This window comes from Typopeltis vanoorti, chromosome 23 (assembly GCF_054136105.1).
Source record: "Typopeltis vanoorti isolate ZY-2024b chromosome 23, IOZ_Tvanoo_1.0, whole genome shotgun sequence".
In the NCBI taxonomy this organism is placed as follows: domain Eukaryota; kingdom Metazoa; phylum Arthropoda; class Arachnida; order Uropygi; family Thelyphonidae; genus Typopeltis; species Typopeltis vanoorti.
The window spans coordinates 11,425,694-11,450,838 of NC_143571.1; the positions used below are offsets into that span (position 1 = coordinate 11,425,694).

Here is a 25,145-nt window from a genome sequence, read left to right on the forward strand (position 1 = left end):
AAATTCCAATATCTTGACTTCTACTTTCCTTTAATTCTTGCATATTCTGATGATCTTGGTCAATGCCACCCTACCATCTCAAAGACACAAAATTCAATCCAATTTTGCACTAGAAAGAGATCAGAAAAATCTCGTCCAAAGTGGATACTAAAGTCTCCTGTTAGAATGATTTTTTTTTCCATTATAATGAAAGTTTATCTTTCCGTGTAGACTCCTGTTTTCGGCTCCATTTAGTATTCCTAAACACCAAACTTTATTAGTCCAAATCAAGCCGGTGTAGATATATTAATATCTACACCGGCTTGATTTGGATTGTTTTGCCAAATTCAATCAATTAAAAATGATTCGATTGACCAGACATGAAGCATAATGGACGTCTTCTTGGGTGTATCCTAAATTTTGAACTTACTTGAAATTTCATGTGCCAGCGATTCAACTGAAACAAAAATTGAAATCGTTCTGCAAATTTTTCTTCTGATTCCATACAAAATACCAAATTTCAATAAAGTCATCCGCCTGCTCAGTCCTAGAATTACCTCCGTATAGAAACTGACGTATAAAAGTAATCGCACAAGTTCCTTTTTGATTCTAAGACAATACCATTCATCTTGTGTATCCCAAGAAATTTCATTTCTTGGGACGCACAAGAGAAGATTAGTCTAATAAGCTTTTTTTTTCTTAATACAATTGCACCTATTTTTTTAATATCTAAGATAAAGCGTTAACACAGAATCACTAAATAAACGTGCAAATTTTTAATTTTCTCTTTAGGAACATTATACATAGACATAAACTACAATAATAAAATCAAATTTTACAAAAGAAAGAATCGTTATTTTTGTAAGGACAACTAAGTAAGATGTCAGAAAACGTTTGAAGTCGAAATAAAAGCAAGTTTCTCTAAACTGAATTTATTTTTATTTTATATAAAAAAGCGATAATTTATTTTAAAAATAAATCCATGTAATCGCGATACCAACACATAATTAATGAATTTCGAATAATGCTGTTTAAAAAGCATAAAGCCCTTAAATCAGTTTTCAATCAGGCATGGATTGTTTCCCCTATACTATCGTATTTCTGACTGTTTTCTACCAATCTTTATGATGTACAAATGCCTTTACATTATAACCGAACCTAATGGCATATGTTAATCATAAGCCAAGTGCTTAATAAATACTTGGAAAGAAATACGCCAATGGCTTTTTCCAAAACGCGAGAATACGACAAGGAGCCGCGCTAGCCTTTGCTATTTTCATTGGACTGATGTAGAGAGTTGCTCCGGTTACTGGAAGTCGATCCATGTTAGCAACGCATTCAAGACTGTATATGTTTTTATCTTCCACTATCTGGTGAGCTGGGAAAGTCTTCAATTGACCTCGTTCTATTGATCCTGCGTCGGTTCCAATCCCATATATGACTCTGTTGTCCACAAGCCACTGAGCAGCCTCTGCAGATACACCAGGAAAATGAAGGTCGAAGACATCGCCATTTCTGATTCCAAAGTAAGCATCTCTATCAGACCATTTCTTTTCCCATCCTGTGCGAAGCATCAAAACCGAACCGGAAGGAATTCGACCGTATTTTGCTTCCCACTTTTGAAGATCTTCCACTTCGAGAGCAGAGTCACTGTTTTTGCTGGCCTTTTCGGAAATATCGACTACGAAGGCCGGAACTATCAAACGATTCAATGGAATATCAGCCACAGCCCATCGACCTGGCGCGAAGTGACATGGAGCATCTATGTGAGTTCCAGCATGAGTTGATTCTTGAATATTTTCGTACTGTATCCTGAATAATAGAAATGCCGACTATTAAGATATACCATCAAAGTGAATCAACAAAGTTTGTTCTTTAAATTTATGTTTAAATTTAAAAAAAGTAGTGTATGTATTTTACCTTTCATGCTGCTTAAAAACAAGATAAAAATCATTCTTCTAGTAAAATGAGTAATTTCACTGTTCCGAACCAACTTTAGTTTAGATTCATTCTAAATGAATACAAAACACAGACCTTGAAATCTTATTTACCTTGGATAATCACCTAAATTAAGTACTGAGCTTTTACTGAATTTTGGAAGTAATACCTAAGGTTAAAAGTACAGGGTGTTCGGGATAAATTTGACAGTTTCGTAAGGAAAAAGAAAATCTTCTTTGTATCTATTAAATTTAATGAATTGACAAAAAAACATTACAGGCAGAGTTAATTACAATACTATCAACAAGATTTACTCAAAATAACCACCATTAGCATCGATCACAGCTTCAATTCTGCTTCGGAACCTCGAACAAGCTGATGCTACAGTCTCCCTGGGAAGGGCCGCAAAAACTGTTTTAATTTTATCCATTAACTGGGCTTTTGTATTACTGGAAGTGCGATTGGTGTCTTTTTCAACTGCGCCCCATACAAAATAATCCATGGGGTTAAGGTCTGGGGAGTTTGGAGGCCAAACATTTGGACTGGTGAAGTCGTAGAAATTTTCAGACAACCATTTTTGACTTTTCCCAGAGGTGTGGCAAGGGGCCGAATCCTGCTGCCATACATACGGCCTACCATTGGCTACCCTTGTTATCCAGGGCTTGACTACAGTTAGCAACTCCACGAACAAAGCCCGAATTCCAATGCCAGGGTTCTTCAACACCTGTTCTGCAGATTTGCGAGGAATTCTGCTGTACGAACGCAATCAGATCGTCTGCTAGGGATCTTTCTTCTTGCTACATCCTCGTAGTCACCATTGCAAGTCTCTAGTTCATGCCTGATTGTTTTTACTGTATTCAGGGAGCATTGGGCAGCAGTCGTAATATCCTTATTTTGATGGCGGGCACGAATCATCATGATACAAGTTATTCTCTTCCATGATTCAGGTGGGTTCCAGCTATCCATCCTTTCTGACATCTTGTATATGAATGAAGAAGGGTCCAAACTTTTAAATGAAGAGAAGTGTGTTTATTACACACACATATAAATTAATTATATGTGTGTGTAATAAATTTTTTACCTTGGGGATATTGTATATTAGGATAAACAAGTTTTTTTATATATATAAACTTGATTATTTTAACTCCTAATCCCAAGAATGCAAACAATTAAGTTTGCGCCTGAAACAAAGTTCAAGTCTAAAGATGATACAACACCAGGGATATATCTCCTCCAGAGATTTTTATTAAAAATAAAAACACCTTGTTGCAACTTCTATAGGTAAAGTTGATAAGGCTCCGTATTATTATAACCTTGGTATTTAGGGTCTAGCTACTCACTGAGGAGACCTCAAAAAAGGTTGAAACCGGTCTGGGTAGTGACCCCATCCATAATGCATTGCAGTATACATCTTCTAGTGAGATATGCTTTACATTATGGAAAAATACTAAGAATAGTGATCAGAGCTTTACCCACCTTTACAATGAGTTGCCCTGGTGTTGTACCATCTTTAGACTTGAACTTTGTTTCAGGCGCAAACTTAATTGTTTGCATACTTGGGATTAGGAGTTAAAATAACCAAGTTTAAATAAAATAACTTGGTTATCCTAACACACACACACACACACACACACACACACACACACACACACACACACACACACACACACACACACACACACACACACACACACACACATTATGTCAGTTCTGCGAGTTTTCACAATTTTTTTTAAGCAAATTAAACTTTCATCGCCCAAACCACAATGATAGAATTCGAGTAATATCTCCGTTATTTGGAGACTGACGAAAAGGAAATGAATTACTTACCAAAATCCACCACTACTGGTTCCATTTGATACCACAGTCATATTGAATGGCAATATGTCCGGCCATGGCCAAGTTGGGGTATTTTCATCAAAGGTGTAGCTCATATCGAGGACCTCGCTGTTCAGAAGATTGCCCGCAACCAAAGTTGTCATCCACGCGAAGCTCAAGAAGAGGAAGAACGAATAGAAAGTCATTTTTCTGCATGACAAAGAAGTCATTGTTTTTAATGCCCTAGGAGTGGTCATTATGTTTTGAATTAACTCTCACTATTATTTTAAAATATTACAAATTTAATAATTAAACAACATGCATGTAAAAAGTATTTGAATATGCGACTTCGTTAATTTATCTATGATTTTGTTTGCAATGAGAAGAAACAAATTGCTAGCATATGAACTGATAAAACCTTTTTTTTTTTAACATTAATTTAAAATAATATTTTTTTTATTATTTAAAATACTGTCCAATTTGGATTGAATAACAAATATTTTAAAGAAATTTCTGAAATTTCAAAACAATATTTTTAGAAAAGCTATCAATAAGTGATATATACGCGACTTAATCTCACGAGGAAAAATGCTGTTTCGCGTTTGTTTTCCCAGCACCTCCGAATACACAATTTTGCTCTTCTCATCTCATCTTCCATTTTGCGTAAGGCCAAATAACTTTCATACCTGAACTGTTAGTTTTCATATACGCAAATTTGCTAGGATTTAAATAACTAACTTGAAAATAAGTAAACGAAGCACTTACAGTAAATTGATTGGCGCTATCCAGACAGTATCTTCAATCAGGTGTATCGTCTTCAATGTTTCCTTTTAAATGATGATAAACAATCCAGTCTAGTTCTTAGAACTAATTTCCTGTTAAACCACTTTGAAAACGAACCCGTAGAGAAAAAGCAATTAACCTTGACATATTGAGAAGTACGTTCGATTAGAAGGATTATTTATAAAACGTGCGTTCCCTCTCTCTCTTTGTGTGTGTGTGTGTGTGTGTGTGTGTGTGTGTGTGTGTGTGTGTGTGTGTGTGTGTGTGTGTGTGTGTGTGTGTGTGTGTGTGTGTGTGTGTGTGTGTGTGTGTGTGTGTGTGTGTGTGTGTGTGTGTGTGTGTGTGGTTATTTATTATTTGTTTAGTCTTTAGTGAATACAATGTTTATGTTTTAAAAAAATCTAAACGGCATTCCTCTCTGGTTATTAAACAGCAGACATTATACATCTACAATATTATTAAGTTGAAAATACTAATAATGGCGACAGCAGGTACTGCTGATTAATGTGGAACCAGTTAATTTTTTAAACAAGTACACTAGAGACAGCCATGTATCCATCAAATTGATCAATGTTAAGAAATCTCAGTCGACTGGAGAATGAATATAAGTGTAGAATAATATTTATCGCAAAAGGAAACTAAATTAAGCAGTGTAAAAAGGCAACCGAACTAACAATAATGAAGAACTGCTTGCCAGTACTAAGAGCCATGGAAGAGTAGCTGTCTAGAATTGACACCTTAATCCACTAGGTCCATAGGAAGCGAAAGAACAAGGTGTAACAATTCACTTTCTCAATCTCAATTTTTTTTTTTTTTTTTTTAATCAGGTAAACCAGGGCTGTCCAAAACACGGTCCTCGAGCCGGATGCGGCCCGCCTGTGGGCTTTGATTTTCACGAGTGAAAAAATAAAACAACAATTTGAATCGAATGCGTATTAGATATTTTAATTCTATCACTAATCGATAATATCGATGTTGGTAATGTTATTTAGTGTTCTTACATCACTATATACCCACCTGATTTTCAAATATTAGATGTGTGAAAGAAGCGTTCTTGCACTGCTTTGTTCCAACGTATATAATATATGTCTGTATTTATTGTTCGGGATGCGGCCCGAAAAAAAAAAAAACATCGTCTACGGATCATCACAAAACTAGTGAGAGCCAACTGATTACCCAATTCAATCTATACAGCATCAACTTTTCTCAAGAAACCTTTTTACTGAATGCTAAGATTAGTGCAAACGGAAACCCAAATTCTGGTTAATTTGAGAATATGTTACGTTTTGTTGCGAATAACAAGAATTTTCTCTGTATATATATATATATATATATATATATAGGGAAAAGAGAGGGAAGCAAATCCTAAAACATTCAGAGAACTCCAAACCGAATCAAATAACATACTTAGAATATACGAATAAGTTGCATTAGTGCAAGAAACTTAATCACAGTAAATTAAGAAGATAACTCGTCACTCCGAGCTTCAGTGGCTCAGTCAGTATAGACGAAGCCCTTTGGTCGGAAAGACCTGGGTTCGATTCCCGTCAGTGACGTGAGGAACCTTTATCTGGTCTCTTTTGACTAAACGTCAGTTCGGTCTCATACGGAGGCAGAGGGCTTTTTCTCCCGAAAACTAGAATTTTTCGTCCCTCAAAACAGACAAACCGCCCAATAGAACCCCCCAATTTACAGACAAGAATACTTGGAGGCATATCGTATTAGGTTGAGAAGTCCGAGAGTACTTCGAAGGCTATGAACGCTTAGTTCCTGTTAAAGCGACTGATGGATGGAACTCGTCACTCCAAATGCATGTGCAGATCATAAAGTGGGCCTAATTACATTAATAATTCAAAGACATGTGAATGTATCACATGTCTTTGCTTGAGTGCAGGAGTCAATTGCAAGAGCCAATTAAAGAATTTTATATATTTTATATAAATATATTAGATATTACATTAGATATTATATAAGATATAATATATTATATATATATATATAAATAATAAAAAGCAAGTAACTATTTAGTCAACCCTTTTGTCCAGTACGCAACGGTAGGAAAAACAAACGGCAGTGGCGAATAATAAAATTAATATTAAAATAATTAAGAATACAAATATTTGAGTACGCACAATAACTGTATTTATTTCAAATGCAAGTTTTCAAACAGCCATAGATTTTTCGGATACTAAGGTATTTCCGACAATTTTTTTTACCATTCCATCCGTTGCTGAAATTTCTTGAAATTTCAATCACCTTATTACATGTGTCCTTTATAACTTTATAACTTTATTAAATGCTTAATAAATACTTGGAAACAAATACACCAACAGCCTTTTTCAAATAGCGAAAATACGACATGGAGCGCACTAGTCTTTGCTATTTTCGTTGGACTGATGAAAAGAGTTGCTCCGGTTACTGGAAGTCGATCCATGTTAGCAACACATTCAAGACTGTATATGTTTTTATCTTCCACTATCCGGTGAGCTGGGAAAGTGTTCGATTGACCTCATTTTCTTGATCCTGCGTCACTTCCAATCCCATATATGACTCTCTTGTCCACAAGCCACTGTGCAGCGTCTACAGATACACCAGGAAAATGAAGGTCGAAGACATCGCCATTTCTGATTCCAAAGTAAGCATCTCTATCAGACCATATCTCTCCCCATCCTGTGCGAAGCATCAAAACCGAACCGTAAGGAATTCGACCGTATTTTGCTCCCCACTTTTGAAGATCTTCCACTTCGAGAGCGGAGTCACTGTTCTTGCTAGCCTTTTCTGAAATATCCACTACGACGGCCGGAACTATCAAGCGATCCAATGGAATGTCAGCCGCATCCCATCGACCTGGCGCGAAGTGGCACGGGGCATCTATGTGAATTCCAGCATGTGTTGATTCTTGGATATTTTCGTACTGTATCTTAAATAATAGAAATACTGATTGGTACCTTATGCCTTGAAATCAACGAATTTTGTTCTTCAAATTTTATATTTAATTTTTTTAAAAAGTAGAGTAGTTCACATTACCTGATGATTAACTTTAAAGAATCCAAAATAAATAAATAAATAATCAAGAATAATTACGATTATAGTGTAATGAGTAATCTCTCTGTTAAAACGAACTTTAGCTTTGATTGATTTTTAACGTGTAGAAGAAACACACTTAAAACTGTGAATGTAAGTAAATCTCGCCTTGGATGATCAGATAAATTAGTTGGAGAAGTTTTACTGAATCCTGGAAGTATGTAACTGGAGAAATGTATACTAGAAGCTTCCTTTATGCATATAAATGGTAGGAGAGGGCGTATAGCTGTAAGTAAATTTTGTAGACCTTAGGGGAACAGTCAATTTCCATCTTTAGCTAATAAAGAAAATCGATAGAGCACAAAATATTTCAAACAATAATATATCGTGTTAGGATTAGTGTCCATGAGAGGCTGATAGTTGTCTACGGTACTCTTTTCCCAGGGTACCAATTGAAATCATTGATTGTATTGATACTCTAGTGTTTTTTCTTTTTCTTTTAATCGAATTTTGGTTTCGACAAACCCTTGGCAGTGAAGGTTAGATAGTTGGCTTCATATAGCGGCTTTTTTTTCCCCTATAAATAATTCGGCGAAAGCGTAATTTACTTGAAAAATAGTGCGTTAAAATTTCCAGTAACCATACGCAAGATACAGATAACATGAGTAGATGAAGATCAATCTTTTAATTGTGATCTTGTTCTGTTTTAAAACATCATCTCTATAAAAGTATCTGCTTCTTCATTGTGTCGATTGATTTGTTTGTGGAAAATAAGAGTCCAGCTACTTTTTTTCACAACAAAAATGTCCGATTGAAATCAAAATTGACAAATTTTAATAAACTTCGTAACTACAAAACTTCATTAAAATAAATCCAGTCGCAGCGGAATTATTAATCTGATTTCTAACTTCTTTGTCAAAGATTTTCATTAAAAGTAAGCAAGTTTAGATCGCGCACGCAAATTCATTTACACGTTTCCAAAATTCCGAAGTTTCTCGAATTCCACTAAATTGACATGATGTCCCATTGTAGCCATGAATATACACTGCTTAGAGAGAAGTCAAAGGCACCACAGCGTGAGCAACAAACAGCCATGGCGTCCACCTTAATAAAATGTAGAACCACCTTCCACTGCAGTGACTGCAACAATCCTATGGTGCATAAGTTCCACAAGGGTATCAATGGGAATTTTTGACCATTCTTCCTGTAGGCATACAATGAGGTCCTGGACTGTTGTGGAGCGGTGGTCCCTTGACCTCATCCAACATTACAGTTCCTTTCACAGATATTCAATAGAGTTGAGATCATTGTTCTGTGGAGGCCAGTCAAGTATCGTGATATTCATGTCCACAAACCACACAGTTACAGCAGCAGCCTTATGACACGGTTCATTGTCCTGCTGAAAGTTCCATAGAAACTCCACAAATTAGGAAGCATAGCATTGTCCAGAATGTTCGGTACCTGTCGGAGTTCAATGTTCGTGGCACTACAAACAGAGGTCCATGGTCAAACTAGGAAAAACAGAACCATATCATCTTACCGCCAACTCCGTATTGCATTGTTGGGGTTACGCACTCTGGTAAGAGAAATTCACCAGGCATTTGCCACACCCACACCCGTCCATCTGCTCGGTAGAGGGTGTAGCTTTACTCGTCGCTCCGTGACACGGCTTTCATGTCCCACTGTACACGCTCTTTGCATCATTGAAGATAGCGCTGGGTAATGTCTGACTTGCATATTTTGGTCCTACCATGGAAATCCATGTTGTGAGCCTCGATTCTAATGCTTGTGTGCGGATTCGTGTTCCAGTCGATGTCCTGAACTTTGTATTCAACGTGTCAGTTGCGGGTAGCATTTGCAGTTGACTCCCTGCGCTTCCATCTCAGTATTATAGATTGTTATCATGTATTATATATTATATATTATGTGCTATATATATATATGTTAAAAATATTAAATCACTAAAGACCGAGATTAACATAAAAGGTTTTAATCGCACAATTAGTTTCATCTAACATAGACTTCTTCAGGTGCTAAAAAACATATAAGAATCCCAGTAAAGAACTGTAGAGGAACTGGATCTGAACCGTATTAAAAACGCAGCAAAAACACTGTATAGGATAAAGCCTAGATGACTTTAAAAAGAAGAACAATCTCCAACTGTATTATTAGGCACGTGCGTGCGTCCACGATCTCGCGCACGCCAGTATTGAATAGCAGAGCTGTAGCAGTCTGATAAGTTGTAGCTTAAATCACTATTGACATGAACAGGGTTTAGGATTATTTCTTTTGACTTCAAAATTTTTCTTTCTATCTCGTCATAACAACAGTGAAGATTGAACTTACTGGATGTGGGAGGCCCTCCTCGTTCGAATTTGCCGAAAATAGGACATGGCTGGATAAGGCGCTTGCTCGAGTTCTTTAGTAGTTGATGTCTCTTTGGTGTTCTTCGTTACGGAGTTCGATTGATTTTTCCGTCTGACCAAAGTAAGGTTTGCCACAATTGCAGAAAATTTGATAAACGCCGTGATATTTGAGACCGTTATGATTTGGTCGACTGAGAAGGGAACGTAGCTTACGCAGTGTTGTGAAGAAGGTCCGATTTTCTTAAGATATTTGCTCATTTTAGAGAGATAAAACCAGTGGCGCACTCAGTATTTAATCTTGGGGGCCGAGTTGAGTAGACGAATTGAGAATAGCCGCTACGCATTGCATACCACCTATGACTGGGCATCTGCAGTGATCGCCAATACATGAAACCCGTGATCTCCTCTGGTCTGGCGTGGCCGTCATTCCCGAGAGCTATAGGGTATTCCCACCTTATGTGACCGCTAATTCATAAGTAGTACAGAAATAGAAGACACGAAACAACATAAATAAAAAATTAATTTTAAGTAGGAAAAGATTTTTGGAAAATTTTCTTTTTTTTTTTTTTTTTTCCTTTTTCTTTTTTTTAGGGGAGGATTCCCGGGCCCCTCCTGGGTGCGCCACTGGATAGATGTATATATATTAATTTATATTGATATCACTGATTATTGACCCGAGATGGCCCAAACTGTCAATAGTTTGCTTAACAGATAGGCCTGCAACTTGGCATCCTATGACAACGCCTGTTTTAAACTCCATCAGTTTCCTTCTCCCAGCCATCTCACCCGGACACAGTTGCACTTACCTGGGAACATCATATTCCTCCTGTTTAGACCGGCTACAAAGACGTGACTTTCTTTCCCATCAGAAAGAAGTCACGTCTGGAAAGAAGTTACAGGGATATCCTTTAACTTCTTTCTCAGCAGTGTAGTTGAACGGAAAATTGGAGCTGCTTTACACATTTTTGTAAGAGTTTAAAATATGAAATATCAGTAAAATTCACACCGTAATAACTTGTGTAACCTGGCATTTAAAAAAAAAGCGTAATATTTAAAAAAAATCCCTTAAAAATAACAGTTTTATGTCTTCTATAAGTAGATCGACCATTGTCTACGACTAAAGTAAACCAAGAAAGCCACGACTGTCGGCTTTTCAAACAAAACTATATTGAATTGTAAATATCGATCCTATATTTTGGAGGAAAATATGGAACTAGAAATTCGTTACCATTCGGAACCAGAAAATCTAATTCCATACCGAATTTGATTCTTTATTTTAACAAAATTTCAGCATTTGTCATTATTAAGGAAAGTCTTGTTGTTTGAGCAACTTGCACACGTTTTATAATAAGCTCACAGTTAATTACTCTAGGAAATCGATAAATCATGGTAAAGTTGGACATAATCTTATGAAAAGTTGTGCATACGTTGGAGGATATGGGAAGTGGATAATAAACTATCAGCTGGGATAAGACAATGACTGACTAATATATTAAAAAGTGGTTCTCAGGATGTGAATCTGCAAGATATAAGGTAATCAATGGTGTACCATAGAAACCACTGCATGATTCATTGTTATCCAATTCTTACATAGTTTTGAAGGAATTTGACGGGAGATACAGCTGTTTGATGATAATGCAAACATTGGCAGTGTGATCAAGAATGCAACTGATATGCTGCTGCACCTGCAGAATGATACGAATAGGCTGCAATTGTGGGTATTGTGGGCTAATCATCGTATATATATAAATTATTTTGAATTCTTGCATTCGTAAGCCCAAAATATTTTCAATATCAATTGACGAACGCTTTCCGCTATACGCGAACTAATCCTAAATTTGCAATTTTTGAGTCATCTGATAGAATAGCAACACTGAAATATCTTTTATTTCCAATGCTGGTCCACTCATCCAAATTAAGACTAAAATGGTGATTTGCCTCTGTTAATTATTTAATTGTTGATGTTTGTTCGGGTTTTTTTTTTTTTGTTCATAGAAGTCAAAAATAAAATAAAAATATTTGACTGCTCTTTGGCGATACATAATTCTGCTTTGAAATTGATTCGCGTAGAAAATCATTATTGCCAATTATTGGAATTTAGATTTCATATTTCGCAGCCAAGTTAGATACAATTTCACTTAATATTTCTGTTTAATAAAAGTGTAAAATTGAATGATCATTTAATTCTTTCTGAGTTGGTCGATGGCTCCAGGTTGTCCTCGGCGTTTCTTTTGAAATGTGATTCATGCGTAGGTTCTAAATGCCTCATCACTCCACTGGTGTTCGATTCCTTATAGGAAACTTGGACAGCATCTGCACTCGCTTTGTCAATTTTACACTTTTTTTTTAAATTGTTTCCAAAATTTGGATTGCTTTTTATTAAACTAAAATGAAAATAATGAAATTAAAAAATAATAATTTTTTAAATTAAGGGGATATAAAATCCACATTGTTTTAAAGCCGAATAAGAAACTCAAAGATTGGAATCAGAGAGTTTCATGCTGAATATAGTAAACTATGAAAGATATCGGCGACACTAGCGTGAGCTAATGCAAGTGACTCTAGTACGTAGTACTATACCGGACAACTCGTTGCAAAGGTGGGGGAAGTTCCGATCACTATTCTTAGGTATTTTCCATAATGTAAAAACACATTTCCTAGGAAATGTATGCTGTTATTACATTATGGAGGGAGGTCACTACCCAGACCGGTTTCAGCCTTTTTTGAGGCTTCATCAGTGAGTAGCTAGACCTAATACCAAAGTATATAGCGAAAAGAACTTATATACTCTGCTCTACGAGTTTCCAAAGAGGTGCAACCATTAAGTTACTTAAATATAAAGAGCTAATAAGCTTCATTCCAATCTTTGAGTTTCTTATTCGGTTTTGAAACAAACAATGATAGGTCAGGATCTCGTTAATCACAGGATTATCCACTTCCACAATTGTCATCCATCCGAAGCTTAAAGGCAGGAACAACAAATAGAAAGCCATTTTTCTGAATGAGAAAAAAAGATCATCATCTTTTAGCATTGTAGTCACTATTAACTCTATCTGTTATTTTAAAATATTAAAACGTAATCTTAAAATGTTACAAACTTAATAATTCTGTTAATATAAACATTGACGAAGAGAAGTACGTCATATCTGTGACTTGCTTATTTTATAGATATAGATATAGATTTTATATAACATATTTTCAAACAAATTGCTAGCGTTTATTGTGATGATTAGGACTTTACTTTGGCATTCCTTTAAAAATATATGTTTATTATTTTAAGATACTATCTAATCTGGCCTGAATAAATAATAATTTTTTTAAAAAAAATTAAATTTTATTTTACCATCTTTATTTCATTTAAAATTTGAAAGATCAGTGGAATCCTACAGTTATAAATTTTTAAATTTACACTTAGGCTTGCACAACAACAGTCCCCATTCATCTTAGTACACACCGTAACAACGTCTGTAAATGCTATGATTTTGCTGTAAATCAGTAAGTCTGATTTACAGCAAAATCATAGCATTTAGGTGAAATATAGGTAAAAAATAATCGTCAATACTCTTGAAACAAAAGACTGGATTTCGAGATTATGCTCAAAACTATTATTATTGCTGTTGTTAGAAACCACCAGGGAGTCAAGGATTCATTGAAAGAGGACATAGATCTCCCAAACTTGCTGTCGTACTTCTCTTAAACTCATTCACACCAGATGAACCCACTCCTTCAAAACGTAAACTGTTCCACTCACAAACTGCTCTGTGAGAGAAATATCTAGCTCTCCCCTGATATTTAACTGCATACAAACTTAAATTCCACGGATGTCCTCCTTGTCTTCTCTCCTCCTTTCATATAGAAAAATATTTCACAAACCGATATCCTATAACATCCTTTCAGAGGTTGATAGACCTGTATCATATATATCCTTTTTTCTCCTGTTTACAAGCGCCTGTAGTTCACATCCTCTCAGTCTATTCTCATAATTTACTTTCCATAATCCCGATAACATAATCTTTGTAAAGATTATGTTATCGGGATTAGGTTCAATGTAAAGAAGAACAGCTTCTTTATTCTATCGGAACCTAGGATATTAATTCCTTGGGCAGCTGGTAGATTCACACTCACGTATACTTCTTTCTGATCTTTGTCTGTCAGCCAACTGCCCTTGTCAATAGTTTTGATTCCGGTCCCATATTCTCCAATTTATGCAACAGCCTTTTATGTGGTGTCCTATTAAATTCCTTATGAAAGTCTAACAGTATTACAGTGTATCCATTTCCCTTTTAGACAGCTGTGTCATTTTAAAATATGAGCAAGTTGCTGAAACATGACCTCCTATGTTGTCTTTTCCAAGTATAGCTTGCCCGTCAACCAATTCCTGTATGGGAGGTCTTACTAACTTCTGTAAGATGTTCACTGCGACTCCAGAGATACAGATATTGTACGCCCACACTTCGTAGAACCGGGTTTGTCAATGTGCCAAGAATAGTCAATTCATGCTGAAGGGGAGAAAAAATAAAGGATGTACGAATTGGTCACCAACACGCGAAATCCCCTGTTTTATACGTACATTTTCCAACTGTTGTACAAGCAAAATAGTTACTACTTTAAAAACTACAATGATCATAAAAGAAAAGCTAATTTTCCGACGTATAATAATAAACATTCATCCTACAAAACGCATTGATTACCCTAATATCGGAATGGATTCCCCTTCTTCTAACATGCGCAGAAGTGTCGAAGAGTCTCGCATCTGTGGGCGTACAGTAGCTCGTTAGTTGACAGCTCAGTTTGTGCACGAGCCTTGAACAATGTAACTGTTATACATTTTTCCATTCCTATAGGACGTTTCTTAAACTGAGGATCAACTTACGAACACGTCAACCCTAGCCAGTTCCTTCGTTTAGCTTCGTTTAGGCTGAACCTTCGTTTAGCATACGTGCTGATATCATATCTGTCCTTACTGTCAAATTCTTATTCAGGTTAGCTAACAGTTCTGGAACCTCCTTCTCATGCACCTCTATCTCTTCTGGAGTACTGTAGTCCTGTTGCACATACCAGGTTGAGAAATCTTAGTAAATCTGAACAATCATTAATTGAACAATCACATTATCTTCTGATACTCGACTACTACCTACTTCCTCTAAAGTTATTCTTCCACGTTTACTAGTTCTTGAATTTACAGCTTAACCTAGTTTAATTTCTTTGGGTTGCGTTTAGCTTGCACAGCTAATTTGTTTTCGCACTCCGACCTCGCTGTCCATACAATACTCGTAATTCCTTCAACATCATCTTTTGAATCTCTTGCTTAATAAGATTGCGCATCCATTTTGCTCTCATCATGTTTTTTCTTCAAACTGAAGTGATACATTCAGATACTCCATCATGTAAGCATCTTTTCAAAACATCCCATGCATTGATATTGTTCTTAACATTGAATAATTAATACTATGCAACCAAAGATAGTATTCTCCTGAGTTTGTCATAATTTCTAGCTTCTCAGTTCAACATGTTACCTGTCCTAATTGGAACATCCATATGCTTAGCTACTTCCAAGGTCATACGGCATGATCATTACCACCATCTGGTGACTAAACGGTCACCAACGCTATGATCTCGAATTCCTTCTTCCAAATGCTTCTTGAGAAAGTTGCCTCCAACTGTTCAATGAATTCTCCTTCATACTTATCACGATGACTTCATTCTTATAATAATTACTGGCGATAACCCATCAGAATATTTTGACGATGCATTTGTTTGTCCTCAGAAACTGAACCACCAGATCCGTATCAACAACCACCATATATTTCATCCTGTTAGCCTCCACTTGACACAAGATTGTCTCACACTCAATGCTATACAAGAATTATTGTTATTGCTTTCATTAGTTTCTACCTTAACTGGATTCAAATAATTTAAAATCAGTAGTAGATCCCGCTATCTCTTCCATTCTTTCAAAAAAAAAAAAAAAAAAAATACCCTACTCCTTTTCGTTGATTCCAGTGTAAAGGATAGTGATTACTACATGTAACTCCTATTCAGGTTTCACTGATATCAATATTCGTAGATCAATATTCACCAAAACAACGAATTCAACCCGTTTGCTGGTGATGCACAAATATATAGATATAGCAAGTTAACTTCTTGCTTTTTCGTATACATTTATCTGCAGTCGGCTTGGTCCAGTTGGACAACTTTTATATCCCGTCTACATACACTCAACTCCGACCCCAAATCGTAGACGACTAACTTATTACAAATTCGTAGCTAAGCGGTTTAAATATGGCAATTTTCATAATCCATAAAATATTTTACCATTGGCGCCCTTTTGCCAACCTTTTGGCAAATATCCAAATATGATTGTTTATTAAACAGAATGTCATGAAAACAAATCCTTTGCTAGCATCGTTCATATTAGTTCTTATTTTTTACCTAAAAATAATTTCACCAAATTTGTTTATGATCGAGTTAAATTGGATATTGAACCGAATTCAAACGGAAAAACATCGGATCTGTAGAAAGAGTTCTACAGATCTCATGTAGGAGACATTATAGGTAGCGCTAGGGAAAATACTTGCACAAAAAAGTGAAAGGGAGAGCTGACTAGGCTTCAATACCTAAACTTTGTCCTCACTCTTAACGATGCAGTTGCTGCTGTCTCTGAGTTCGATATTATTTTAATGAAACATAACTGCTGTGATGATAAAAACGTTTCTTCAATTCTTGAATTTTGACTTTTCGTAAATCACTGCTACGTGATTTACTTAATTTCATACGTAATTTACGCTGTTTCATAGCTGCTGTGCACCGATTTAAAGTGTCGTTCCAAGTTCCCTTTTTTCGGCAGAGAAACACTTCCATTGCAAATCAAACAACAATATTTGTCTTTGATCATAATAAAGAAATAACCATGTTCCCCCTCTTGATGATAGTGGTATGTCTTTGCGTTTTTCGCAGTAGTCATGATGGTACAATTTTAAATTATGTTAAAACACTTTAAACTTTAAATTTTAAACTTGTAGCAGAGCACAAAACAAACAACTGAGTTTATAATACTGCTATCGTTTATACATCGAGCTCACGTGTGTTGTTTGTACAGTGCATCAAAGCGAACAAAAAACCAAAGTGGGCGTGTCTATGAGGGCGCATTCATTTCCAAGTACACTCCACAACAAAAGTCTCACAGCAGGAAATTTAAATGTTTTTAACTAATATTTGTAATTTTTCTATCGAAATTTTTGAAATAAAATTTAATTTAATATAATCGAATTATAAACTGGAATTATTGTACAAAAAATATTTATTTGAAGTTTTTAATAAACTGAAATTTGAAATAGAACGATAATAGAGATTATTATTTCACAAATAGGTTAACATTATTTATTTGCTTTATCGTATTCGGACTCATCTATAGATTATTTTGAAAATTGAGGCAAAATAAATGTGTAATCGACCCCAAAGCATTATGCGATCTATCCGTAGATCACGATCGACGTTATTGACACCCCTGCTATGGAAGCCCTAACAAATGTAATATCGCTGTTGTGTCAAGGCTAATATAAAAGCCGTGAAATACTTTCCAAAAGTCACTCTTACGGGTTCCATTTAACATCAGAATGATATTGAATGTCCATATGTTCAGAGGCTTAGCAAGGGGGGGGGGTCCTCCCCAGGCGGCACTTTGAACCTTTTTGAACTTTGGCAGTTTATTCTAAAATACAGTCTCGAGAACTCCGATCCAAATATTACAATACTACAGGGAATTTTTCTCACAGTTGCTGTAAGTGTTGCTAGTTGTGAGAGGAGTTTTTCTAAATAAAATTGATTAAGAATTACCTATATTACTATTTATTTCCCTATACGTGGATTTGACTTTTTGTAGTATTTTTTCGTGTATTGAGAGAGGCGGCAAACTCAGGGTCCGCCCCGGGCGACAAAAGCTCTAGCTACACCACTGAATATGTTTGCCCATGACAAAATTCATCAAAGATGTAGCGAAGTCCTTATATTAATTACCACCAAAGTTTCCATCCACCCGACACTCAAGGGCAGGAGCAACGAGTAGAAAGATATTTTTTTGAATGCGAAAGAGGGGCCATCGTTTTATTGCGTGTAGAAATGGTCAATTTCTCTCTATTATTTTAAAATATTAGAAGTTAGCTCAAAATGTGACGAACGTAACAATCCTGTGAAAATATTCACGACAAGCATGCTATATCTGTGAATTGGTTATTTCGTCTGTAGGATATTTACAAAGAAATGGTTAGCGTATATGTGATGATTAAGACATTTCTTGAGTCTTCCTTTAAAAAGATATTTATTATTTTCATTATGTAAACATGCTATCTAATCCGGATTGAATAACTAATATTTTGAGAAATTTCTGAAATTTTCAAATTGTAAATTTAAAAATATATTACTATTACATGCATCTCTCTCTCTCTCTCTCTCTCTCTATATATATATATATATATATATATCGTTCCATATCACGTTCTTCTTGACACTCCTCTTCTTAGACCTTCCTTTCTTTCATCTCTTATTCTTGCTGCTGCTATCCTTTCATAAATGTCTTCACAGTGAAACAATAATCTTATTCCTCTATAATTATTGCACTCCGTTCTTGAGCCTCCTTTATACGAGGGTGGTCTGAAAAGTTCTCAGCCTAACAATGAAAAAATTAATGTACTATTTCAAAATTATTTTTATTTTTCCACGTAATCTCCCTTAAGACTAATACATTTTTTCCAGCCATTCTCCAACGCCATTGTCCCGTCCCTGCAGTGGTTCTCAGTAAGATCTGCAAAATACCCCTCTACAGCTGCAATCGCCTCTTGATTCGAAGAAAAACGCTGACCAGCGAGGAAGAATTTTAGTTTTGGGAAGAGATGGGAGTCAGAGGGAGCCAAATGTGAGAAATAGGGTGGATGTTCTAACAATTCACAGTGCAGATCCCTTAATTTCCCGTTTGTGGGAAGGTGTAGAGGGGTATTTTGCAGATCTTACTGAGATAATTTTTAATGAAAGATGATTTTAACTTCTGCAAACGGGTCTTTTCTCATGAATTGTTTCGACTAGTCTGGTTAAAGATGGGAATAATATTCCTCGGTTAGTGTTTTACCCTTTTCAAGATAATTAATAAACAAAATGCCTTTAGCATCCCAAAACGCTGATACATTGAACTTTCCTGCTTATGGAACCAACTTTGTTTTCTTTCGCGCGCGAACAACCGGCTTTTGTACATTGATTTGACTACTGTTTGGGTTTTCGAGTCTCATCCATAGTAATAAATCAACGCACAAAATCAGTTTTATTCTTATTAAACCGTTGCAAGCACCTGTTCAGAGATTTTCATACGAGTGCGTTTTTGATCTGCTGTGAACAAGCGCGGCACCCATCTTGCGCAAAGCTTTTTCATTTGCAATTCTTCATGCAAAATATATCCTACACGTTATTGTGAAATGCCTATAGTCTCAGCAATTTCACGCACTTCGACTCGCGGGTCATCCAATACCATATCGTGCACTTGATCAATGATTTCTGGTGTTGTTACACTTTTTGGACGTCCTTCACGTGGATCATCTTCGAGGCTGGTACGGCCACGATTAAACTCGGCAGCCCATTTCTTAATTGTCGTAAAGTAAGGAGAAGAGTGGCCATAAACTTTTATGAACTTCGAATGAATTTCTTTTGGCGTTAAAGTTTCTTTTACATAGAATTTTATCGATTTCAAGCGCAGACAACACTTTTGTTTCAGATATCTATATACAGCAAACTACTTGATAGAATGAATTGCAATTTCACATGGATGCTTATGCCAGACGTACTAACTTAGAAAAGAAAATCTTGCCGATAGTGTTGCCATCTGTGGTCGAAGCCGAGAGGTTTTCTGACCTCTCTCGTATATTGGAACGATTGTCTCCTTGGCTTAATTATCAGGTATCAACCTCTTTCTCTAGATCAATCTAAAGATGTCATATAACCATTTCGTCCCTGTAATACTAGAAGCTGTGAAGAGTCCAACAGGCACACCATCTGTCGTAGCGAATTTTCCATTCTTTATCTTCCTTAATGATTTTCAACCTCTGCCAAACTTATTTCCTCATTATCTGTCTTATCACTATCTTCATTCCAAATTCTTTGACTATCGCTTTCATCTTTATTTAACAAATCTCTAAAATAATGTTACCATATCGTTCTGGTCTCTCTTCACGTAATTCACAAGATTTTCATCCCAATTTATATATAACAAAAAAAAAAATCTAGCTCCAAATTTCCTCTTCTTCTATTCTTCTTCATTAATCCATATAACATTTTTTGTGTTCACATTAACATCCTCTTCCCAATTATGTGTAAATTCAGTTCACCTTTTTATCTTTTCCTATATAAATGTTATTTTTTTCCATTGCTCTTTCTATGGTTATAAATCATCATTCGATTTAGTCTTCATAAACCACCTAGAAGGATTATTTTTTAATTTGACTGCTTCTTTAACTCTCTCATTCCACCAGTGTGTTTCTTTTTCTTTTCTGTTTCCGCTTGTTCTTTCACACTGCTGCTGTTTGTTCGTACATTTACAACTCGAAATTTTTCTTATCCCTCACCTAAATTATCTATAGTTATCTCATAGGTTTGGACCTAATGTGAGACTTAAATTCTTGCTTTACTTCAGACATTTTTTGGTGTAGAATAAATTAGCTCAAAACAAGGAATCGCAGTATTTGTAACGACAACCATATGTCAAAAAAGGCTTGAAATTACAGAATCAAACTTCTCAAAAACTTTACTTTCTTCTCTCTCTCTCTCTCTCTCTCTCTCTCTCTCTCTCTCTCTCTATATATATATATATATATATATATATATATATTTATATAATATATATAATAAACACATAACACATTTGGTCCCTTAAGAGGTGCACAGTTAGGAATAAAGAATAACGCTTTGTTAAAAGTTTTGATTCAGCGTTTAAATCAGATATGGATTTTTTTTTTCTAATACTACCATATTTCTGATTATTTTCTAATAATCTTTCTGATGTAGAAGTTGATTTAAATTTCAACAGCAAATTACATGTGTTTATCAAAACATCAAATGCTTAAATAGCATGGGAAACCCATACACAAACTACCTATTCCAAATGGCGATAATACGACAAGGAGCCGCGCTAGCCTTTGCTATTTTCATTGGACTGATGTAGAGAGTTGCTCCGGTTACTGGAAGTCGATCCATGTTAGCAACGCATTCAAGACTGTATATGTTTTTATCCTCCACTATGCGGTGAGCTGGGAAATTCTTCGATTGACCTCGTTCTATTGATCGTGCGTCAGTTCCAATCCCATATATGACTCTGTTGTCTACAAGCCACTGAGCAGCCTCTGCAGATACACCAGGAAAATGAAGGTCGAAGACATCGCCATTTCTGATTCCAAAGTAAGCATCTCTATCAAACCATATCTTTCCCCATCCTGTGCGAAGCATCAAAACCGAACCGTAAGGAATTCGGCCATATTTTGCTTCCCACATTTGAAGATCTTCCACTTCGAGAGCAGAGTCACTGTTTTTGCTGGCCTTTTCTGAAATATCCACTACGAAGGCTGGAACTATCAAGCGATCCAATGGAATGTCAGCCACAGCCCATCGACCTGGCGCGAAGTGACACGGAGCATCTAAGTGAGTTCCAGCATGAGTAGATTCCTGAATATTCTCGAGCTGCATCCTAAACAATAGAAATACTGACTGGTAAATTGTGCGATCAAAATAATGCTTTTAAATAATACACAAAACTCAACCTTGTAGTATAAAGACTAATCCCACAAACTTCGTTTGGATTGATACTGAACATATAGCAGACCTTTAAATCACACCCTTGGATTATCACATAAATCAGGTAGCGAAGATTTACAGATTTTGAAAGTATTTAAGGTAAAAAACTGGATACTTGGGTTTCCTAAATTTTTCTTGATAACGGTTTCACATCACGAAGAATGTAATAGAAACATTTACATACCGAAGATTATTTTCTTGGCTTATTTAAGTCAGAGCCTCTGGAGCTCAGATAGTTTCAATGATATCTTCGGATGGAAATACCTGGGTTTAAATCCCATGTAGAATGGGAATAACCTTTCTATCAGAGCGTTTCAATGGAAGATGATTTAGCCGATCTCATATTGAGGTTAAAGGCATTTTTATAGTGGAAATTCAGATTTTCGTATGTCCCAAACCAGGTAAATCATCCAGAAGAATACCTGCAATTTACGCATAAGACCTTCATACGAATTACAGCTCCATAAACCAAGGATGTTTGGCAGGTGGTGGGTCTGTAAGTATTGAATATTATTATTTATGTAATTACTTCATATCAGACTCAAAAAAATCCTACACAATAAATTCAAATCCGTATCGATATTTTACGTCCACAAACATACAGTGAAACTGAAACACAACAACCTGGGTGTGATTTCAGTGTTCCACATCACCTACAAATAAGAGAAATCCGTAGAACGACGTATGCGAAGAAGATGACGTCAAAAATATTGACAGACTACTCTACAATCCCCAAAGTGTTTGTTACTCAAATATGCAGCTAACGCATAAGACAGGCAATCAAATGTATTTCTAATGTTTGTGTGTGTTCTCCTGCACCAGCATGCGCCCGATGACTAGCAATCTCATTAAATTAATAGTAATCATTCTGTTATTTGATCTAGTATGGAACAAAGGTCTTCTCACAATCTTTGGTGCACCAAACTTGGCACATTATCCCGAGACCCACCTTCAACTTTTTTTCAACTAGTCGGCAATTTCCTCTGTGGTCATTACGTGTTATGGCAGATGGGTTCCTCTCCTCAGATTTCTCACTAATGAAAGAGTATTCACAGATTTTTACTTTTACCTGTACATAAGACATAAGAGACTAGAGCCTTTTTTTTTCAACAAATTTCAACAATAACTTCAACAAATTTCTTTCCTCTTACTTATACTTGGAGCAGATTGTGCATTAATTATGATAGAGACCTCCACATTTTGTTTCCTTCAGAGACCTATACATGGTTTTGCTTGTGTGTGTGTGTGTGTGTGTGTGTTTTAACATCCAAACCATTACTAGTGTCTCATATGATCATCATTACCCTGTGTGATCCTTTTAGTCTGTAGATCTTTATCATATTAGCTCTCTTTTTCGTGTTTTCTAATGTCTGCAAACGCGTTAATTTGAAATTAACAGATTGAGGATGATTGGAAATGGAGGCTATCACCTACTATCCCGCCGTTGTACTAGTTCTAAGAAAGTAGATGATCAGATAAAAACTTTAGTCTTCTATGAGAGATTCCTGCTCTAAATCGCATAATATGGCTATTTTTTTAAAGAAAGTGAGATACTTACCAAAATCCACCCTCCTGGGTTCCATTTGTAACCAGAGTCATACTAAATGGCATTACGCCTGGTGATGGCCAAGTTTGAATGTTTTGATCGAAGGTGTGGGTCATGTCGAGTACTTCCCTATTCAGAGGATTGTCTATATTTGAAGCTTCCATCCAACTGAAGATGAAAGACGAGAACAACAAGCAGAAAATCATTTTTCTGGAAGGATAAAAAGAGTGATTTTTAATCTTCTTTTATCATTACTTAAATTAAGGGGATATTAAATCCCGCATAGTTTTAAAACCGAATAAGAAAGTCAAAGATCGGAATCAGAGAGTTTCTTTTATCTTTTTTATCCTAGTGTTTTGAATTAACTCTGCGAATCAGCCTACCTAATCTAACCTGGACTGAATAATTAATATTTGAAAGAAAATTCTGAAATATTGAAAATTAATCTTACCGTATAACGTGTGTTTTAATATTCTCTAACATCCTCTCGTCAATATCGCATAATTTTTTGTCCGAAACGCCAAAAATAAATATGCATGTCTACCAGTGGCGGCCGATGAAAATTTTAAGTGGGGAATTGCACATACAAAATTTAAAAAAAAATTCTTTTTTTCCCAATCAGTAACCAATTTATTAATAAATAAATTTACATATTAAAAAATTGCTTCATTAAAAATATTTCACCCTTACCACGAACAAACACCAATAATAAAAGTTTAGTATCTCACAGAAATAACGCGCGCATGCGTACTATTTATCTGTAAGCGACACTGCTCAAACGAGCAGTGTCGGATTCACTTGTTACGTGCAGCGACAAGCGCAAAACGAATATCGGCGAGTCTAGCTGCAATTGGCTGAACGCGATAAATACACTGCGTTAGATCGCAGTGTATTTGTTTCGTGATCTAAAGCGATAATCGAACAATTCCAATTATTAACTATTCAATCACTGTCGAAACATAAGCTTTAATCTTTAACAGCGCATTTATATAATGTTGTAAGCATTGTTACTATTTGTAAACACAAACAAAGTTTAATTTTTTAATTTTTTCTTGTGGGCGCTCCAGTGTCGCGATGCTTATGTACGAGCTGCCACTGATGTCTAGTGACTTAAACGTTTACTAAGCACAAAGTCATGAAGCTTTGTTATTTTTTTCTAGAAATGCCAAATCTTGTTTGAGGCGTCTTTTTTGGATTATTTATCCTGATATTCATCCACGGTTTTAATGTGTTTTTAGAATGAAACGAAAATAGGAAAATATGGTAGAACATTTTTATATTCCGTGTAGTTACCGACTTGCTTTGCAAACTATTTATTGTAGAAATTGCAAAACACACTCACCCGTAATCACAATAACTGTTTCGAAGTATATTTGATTAGTTTTCTGCTTTTGTTAATCTTGGAAACTTCATCACGATTACTTTTTTCTTTAAACACTTCCTGAGCTGAACTATTAAAGTTCAGATTCGCAAATTTACTAGAACTTTAACAACTTAAACATAATTAAACGAAGTACTTACAATAAATTGTTCTTCGCTTTCTGAAGAGATAATCTTCAACCAAGTGTACCCTCTTCGATGTTTTCTTTTAAACGGTGATGAACTATCCAGACTAGTTTTTAAAAGCGATTTCTTGGTCAACTAATTTTCAAACAAATCGCGAGAAGAGATTGCAGTTAACCTTGACACATTGTGAATTACGTTCGACTGAAAGGGCTGTTTATAAAAAGCGTGCTGTGTGCGTGTGTATATGTTACGTAATCTTTATTATACTGAATGTTACACTTACATCTTCAAATAGAGAACGAAATTGATAAATCTTCGTTAGCATCTTTCATATTATTATTATGTATCAATATTATGAT

General features: G+C 35.6%; 2 protein-coding genes across 2 annotated transcripts; both read right to left on the bottom strand.

Annotated features, from left to right (window-relative positions):
- Positions 1–1,065: 1,065 nt before the first annotated feature.
- Positions 1,066–3,934, bottom strand: LOC150093620 (uncharacterized). The gene is made up of 2 exons (XM_090413112.1): positions 3,748–3,934; positions 1,066–1,791 (listed from the first exon to the last, which is right to left on the bottom strand). The coding sequence occupies exons 1-2, from the start codon at positions 3,897–3,899 to the stop codon at positions 1,170–1,172; spliced, it is 774 nt and encodes a 257-aa protein (XP_090269238.1). The 5' UTR covers positions 3,900–3,934; the 3' UTR covers positions 1,066–1,169.
- Positions 3,935–20,866: 16,932 nt separating this feature from the next.
- On the bottom strand, positions 20,867–24,927 carry LOC150093621 (uncharacterized). The gene is made up of 3 exons (XM_090412980.1): positions 24,802–24,927; positions 23,293–23,490; positions 20,867–21,627 (listed from the first exon to the last, which is right to left on the bottom strand). The coding sequence occupies exons 2-3, from the start codon at positions 23,484–23,486 to the stop codon at positions 21,036–21,038; spliced, it is 786 nt and encodes a 261-aa protein (XP_090269106.1). The 5' UTR covers positions 23,487–23,490; positions 24,802–24,927; the 3' UTR covers positions 20,867–21,035.
- Positions 24,928–25,145: the final 218 nt, after the last annotated feature.

Bases quoted from the DNA above. Each gene is read 5' to 3' on its own strand.
- LOC150093621 (XM_090412980.1), bottom strand. From the start codon at position 23,486: ATGATTTTCTGCTTGTTGTTCTCGTCTTTCATCTTCAGTTGGATGGAA. The intron at 21,628-23,292 runs GTAAGTATCTCA...TCTATTGTTTAG, and splicing joins ACCCAGGAGGGTGGATTTTG to GATGCAGCTCGAGAATATTC.
- LOC150093620 (XM_090413112.1), bottom strand. From the start codon at position 3,899: ATGACAACTTTGGTTGCGGGCAATCTTCTGAACAGCGAGGTCCTCGAT. The intron at 1,792-3,747 runs GTAAGTAATTCA...TCTATTATTCAG, and splicing joins ACCAGTAGTGGTGGATTTTG to GATACAGTACGAAAATATTC.